The sequence below is a fragment of the Morone saxatilis genome, unplaced genomic scaffold (assembly GCF_004916995.1).
Source record: "Morone saxatilis isolate NCDOM2014 unplaced genomic scaffold, NCSU_SB_2.0 Contig18, whole genome shotgun sequence".
Classification (NCBI taxonomy): domain Eukaryota; kingdom Metazoa; phylum Chordata; class Actinopteri; family Moronidae; genus Morone; species Morone saxatilis.
Window position 1 is genome coordinate 5,728,702 of NW_023339740.1, and position 4,608 is coordinate 5,733,309.

Here is a 4,608-nt window from a genome sequence, read left to right on the forward strand (position 1 = left end):
GATATATCGTGCATCCCTAGTTTATTTTTAAGGAAAAAATCTCAGAGGAGGGATCCCTCTTCCAATATGGACAGACTTGGAATAGATTAATTGCAGAATGGACAATCAGGATGACAACAGCACTGATGTGTTTATCTTTTAACTATCTTGGTAGAAGTTATATGATATGATTATATATATCAAATACTTTTGTGTATGTTATGTATTAATGTCAAATAATGTATATTGGCAGATATCATTATCTCATTTCTGTAACTAGTAGCTATCAATACGTCAGCACGTCCTAGAGGCTGTTTAGTCCTAATTATTGTTTTTGGTAAAGCTCTACCATTTTCCTGTTTTCAAAGTTATTGGGCCAATAAGATCAGACAAATACATGCATCAGAGGCAAAAATATTCTGACTCTTAGTCCCGAGTATGAGGCAATTGCCAACAAATGCTGGATCCTGTTTCCCACAGTGCAAACAATACAATAGTTTTGTTGGAGTGGTAACTATACATGTCTTTTACACTCTGCACCTCCAATTTTAACTGGCAGTTTTGTTTTAATCATCACCATTTTAATATGACAACACACGCTGTGGGCCTGGACGACACTCTTTAGCCTCAAGCACATTTCAAAGCTGTTCTGGAGGAGGTCATCTCATTGTTTGAGTGAAAAATCAATAGACTGAGTCAAAAAAGAAAGGTTTGGCAAAGTGAAAACTGCACTCAGAATATGAATTAGTGTGTTTGTTCTTTCAGAGGTGTTTGAGAAGCACCAGCATGAGCTGAGGATAGCTGGAGGTGCTGTGCGTGACCTGCTGTCTGGGAAGCGGCCAGAAGATGTGGACTTTGCCACCACAGCCACTCCAGAGGAGATGAAGCGTATGTTCCAAAGTGCTGGGATCAGGATGATCAACAATAAAGGAGAGAAGCATGGGACCATTACAGCAAGAGTAAGAGGCTGACCTGTTTGAACAGGCTGTAATGGCGTCATGGGCTAGAGCCATTTTCTTTTTCCACCTGCAGTCAGTTTGATTGATCTAATAAGTGGGTCTTCAGTCACAACTTAATGTTAATAGTTTTGGCACTTTTTTTAATAATAAAGTATCAATATCGCCCATCCCATCCCAAATGAGGGCAGTCTTTGCTGTGCCTCTAGTCATCTGTTTATTGGTCTTCTTTCATAGCTACACAATGAGAACTTTGAGGTGACCACGTTGCGAGTGGATGTTCAGACAGATGGCCGTCACGCAGAGGTGGAATTCACCACTGACTGGCAGAAAGACGCCGAGCGGAGAGACCTCACCATCAACTCCATGTTTTTAGGTACTGGTGTGATTGCCATCCACTGAATTAAACTATGTTGTAGAATCATAATGGCTTATCTCTGGGTTTGCTTGTGTTGTGGAGATGCTCAGCATCAGTCCCGGTGCATTCAGGGGACATGTCACTAATTGTATTATGTACACTCAACCAAAATTACCAAGATTTACCACGTTTTGTTTACTTTTTCCCCATCACAGGGCTTGATGGCACATTATATGACTATTTCAAAGGATATGATGACCTGCAGAACCGTAAAGTTCGGTTTGTTGGCAGTGCTGAAGAAAGAATCCAAGAGGACTACCTGAGAATACTGCGCTATTTCAGGTGAGCCACCACATTTCACTGTTTGTTTGTTTTTTTACTTGGAGAAAACATTTTATGGAAGAATGTTATATGAAAGCAGCCACAACCATTTCATTTCTCCCTAGGTTCTATGGCAGAGTAGCTTTGGAGCCTGACGACCATGAGCCCGAGACACTGGCCGCCATCAGGAAAAACGGCCGTGGACTGGCGGCCATATCAGGAGAACGTATTTGGGTGGAAATAAAGAAGATGGTGGTTGGTAACCATGCCGCTCATCTGCTGGAGCTGATGTACAGTTTAGAACTGGCCCAGTACATAGGTGAGAGAGAAGGCAGGGATGGGCATTGAAAGGATTTTACATACAATTTCTCTAACAGCAATCACACAAACTTCAGCAAGAAAAAAACAATCTGCACATTCAGCTTAACGCTTAATTCAGCTTGTGTTACGGAAAAACCTTTACCAACAATGGCCTCAAAGATACTGCTATATATTAAAAAAGCACACATAATTGTTTATCTTCCACCTCCTGATGATATTCAAGTCATTAGTCACATCAATGCCTTGACTTCCATTAGAGGGAGAATAGGTTTTAGTGAATTTTTCGTGAAGAAAACATTGATCAATCATTGGGGCATTCAGAGTGCCCTTTAATTATTTCTCTTGACAGGATTTCATTGGTCCCATTCTTAAAGGAGTACTCCAGCCATTTGATAGATAGATTAAAGGTGGTAAAAGAGGTAAATGCAAGTATTTCAGTTCCATAAGTTGGGGGACTCACAAGAGACGGGTTAAAAGCTTTAAAAAGAGCATACAGAATCTTTTGTTAAAGTTGACAGTCGTGAGTGCTCTTGGATTAGTTGTAGCTTGAGTCTGACTAATGACATTTAAACTGATTTAACTAGGTAACTATACATATTATCTTATTTACACGTCTGTTAAGGCTCAGATGTCAGCATTAGGTTTTTACCACCAGAGATTTATGCACTCATACTGACGGCACTGTCACCGCTGCCTAAACTAACTTGTAAGTGTAATGTTGCAATTTTCCTTGTTGCCCACTTTGGTAAAAACATTCCCACTTGTTAGAACATATTTTCCTTTTTGTCGAGATACCCTTTTGAAAGTGTTCTGATCGAACATGTACCATGCTATTAAGTCATTATTTGCAGAGTGCAGGCATCAGTGAAAAGGATCAATAGCGACAGCGTCGAAGCTCAACAACTGTAACAATTTGCAGCCGTTTCTAAATGGGGGGGGGGGGGGGGATGATGATTTCCAATCCCTGAGATGGAGTGAATTCAATACCTCTTGATTTCTGTGGCACTGTGAACACCTAATTAATCACCACTCGACAGATTGATAAATTTTTTAACTCATCAGGTTATTTATTAATCGCAGAAGACTTCAGGGATGTTATCTGCATAGTCCCAATGAAATAGATGTTCCAGTTCTGGGTGTTGGGCGCGAGATGTGAGTGGGTCTCCGTGAGCAGGACCAGCTGTGTTCTAGTTAGCATGTTTGTTTTGGGGTTGTGTTTCTGATTTCTCTCCCGCGTTTGCTACTGATCCTTGTTTCCTTCTTTCGCCGTCTTTTCTTTTCCTGTTCATTTGCTGTTTAATGTGTCTGCTTTGTCACGTATACTTGTACGTAGCGCTTCTATTTTGTTCATTTTTGTTCCTATTTTTTGTTTTGTTGGGTTACTCTGATATATGGACTGTCTTTTTTGTTGTGGTGTTTGGTGTGTGATGTGTTTTGATTGTTGTGGTGGTTTATTACCAGCGCGGTGTATTTCACTGTGCGTGGCCCTTGTGGGTGTTGGTATGTGTAGGCTGTGTTTCTTTTTCTGTTTCTTGTAAGGGCCTACCCGTAGGTTCTTTCGATTATGTGCCTTTTTCTGTGTACGCGCTTTGGGATTTGTGTTCTCGATTCTGTGCACTTCTGTGTGTGTGTGCTTTTCCGGTGCGTGGATGTTTTTTTTCGTGTCTCTTGTCGTGTGTTGTGATGCGGTGTTTGATGGCTGTTCGTGTTTTCCCTGATGTTGCTCTTCTGCCGATAATATATAGTATAAGCGCGATGATGTATTGATATCAGTAGACGCAGTGAGTTTTTGGCTGTTCAAAATGACAGGGCTAACTGAGGGGTTCGACCAATCCTGCAGTGCGATCCTGTTTTGCAGCAGCTTTCTCCGATTTTCACCTTCTGACGCATCGATCTGTGGAGTTGTTTTTCTGATTCTTGGTTTGTTTGGATCTGCTAGCAGGAGTAATCCATGATGGGATGTCTGTGTATTTAAGGCTGTCAGATAAATCTTGCCACGACCGGGAGCTTCTACTGTTTGGCTGGTGGATGCCGAGAGCACTCGCCGGGGGCTGTCCTCCGGATCCGGGCGTTTCCAGCTGTAGACTTTCAAGATAAGAGGGAGTAGTGCGGGCTTGAATGTATAATATTGGCGTCTTCAGTTTATCTTTTACGTGCAGTGCGTGATGTTGTCCGAGAGTGAACATTGCCAGGTAATTCAGATTGGTTCTCTGCTATTTGACTAGCATTATCAACACTTTGGCGAAGTTAGGTTGATATTTACCTCGGCGCTTCTAACCGCTAATCTCTATGCGACGCCGCTCTATCCGTTTCAGGTGCTGTTATATTAAGTAAATCATAAATTTTTAAAGTAGATCACTACCGGCCATTGTGCTTAAAAGATTGGATTGTCACAACGGTACTTCCAGTGCTGCGTTTGCTTGATTTCTATGTCTCTGCTCTCCTCGCTCCATACCCTCCCAGATTTCCTCCCAATGTCTTAATCACCTGCCATTCTGTACCTTCTTTCTCCCAGTTGTATGGTGACTACCTTGAGTACCTATCAGTCTAAATTATGATTTGAGTATCCCCGGCTATTGTATCATCCAATTCAATAAGATCCTCTTTATGCACGTGATAGCCTTCAAGCTGCATGAAATATTTGGCAAACTTGAGCGTTATTTAGTGGTTGTA

General features: G+C 41.7%; 1 protein-coding gene across 2 annotated transcripts in view; it reads left to right on the forward strand.

Moving 5' to 3' along the window:
* Positions 1–2,848, forward strand: part of trnt1 (tRNA nucleotidyl transferase, CCA-adding, 1) — a 3,726-nt gene extending 878 nt beyond the window's left edge. The window contains exons 3-6 of one of the 2 annotated variants that reach the window (XM_035661301.1): positions 745–938; positions 1,173–1,311; positions 1,509–1,635; positions 1,740–2,848. In XM_035661301.1, the coding sequence (XP_035517194.1) occupies positions 745–938; positions 1,173–1,311; positions 1,509–1,635; positions 1,740–1,962 (683 nt within the window). In that variant the 3' untranslated portion in view covers positions 1,963–2,848. The remainder of the gene's footprint in view (positions 1–744; positions 939–1,172; positions 1,312–1,508; positions 1,636–1,739) is intronic. The other variant, XM_035661300.1, reaches the window with a different exon arrangement.
* Positions 2,849–4,608: the final 1,760 nt, after the last annotated feature.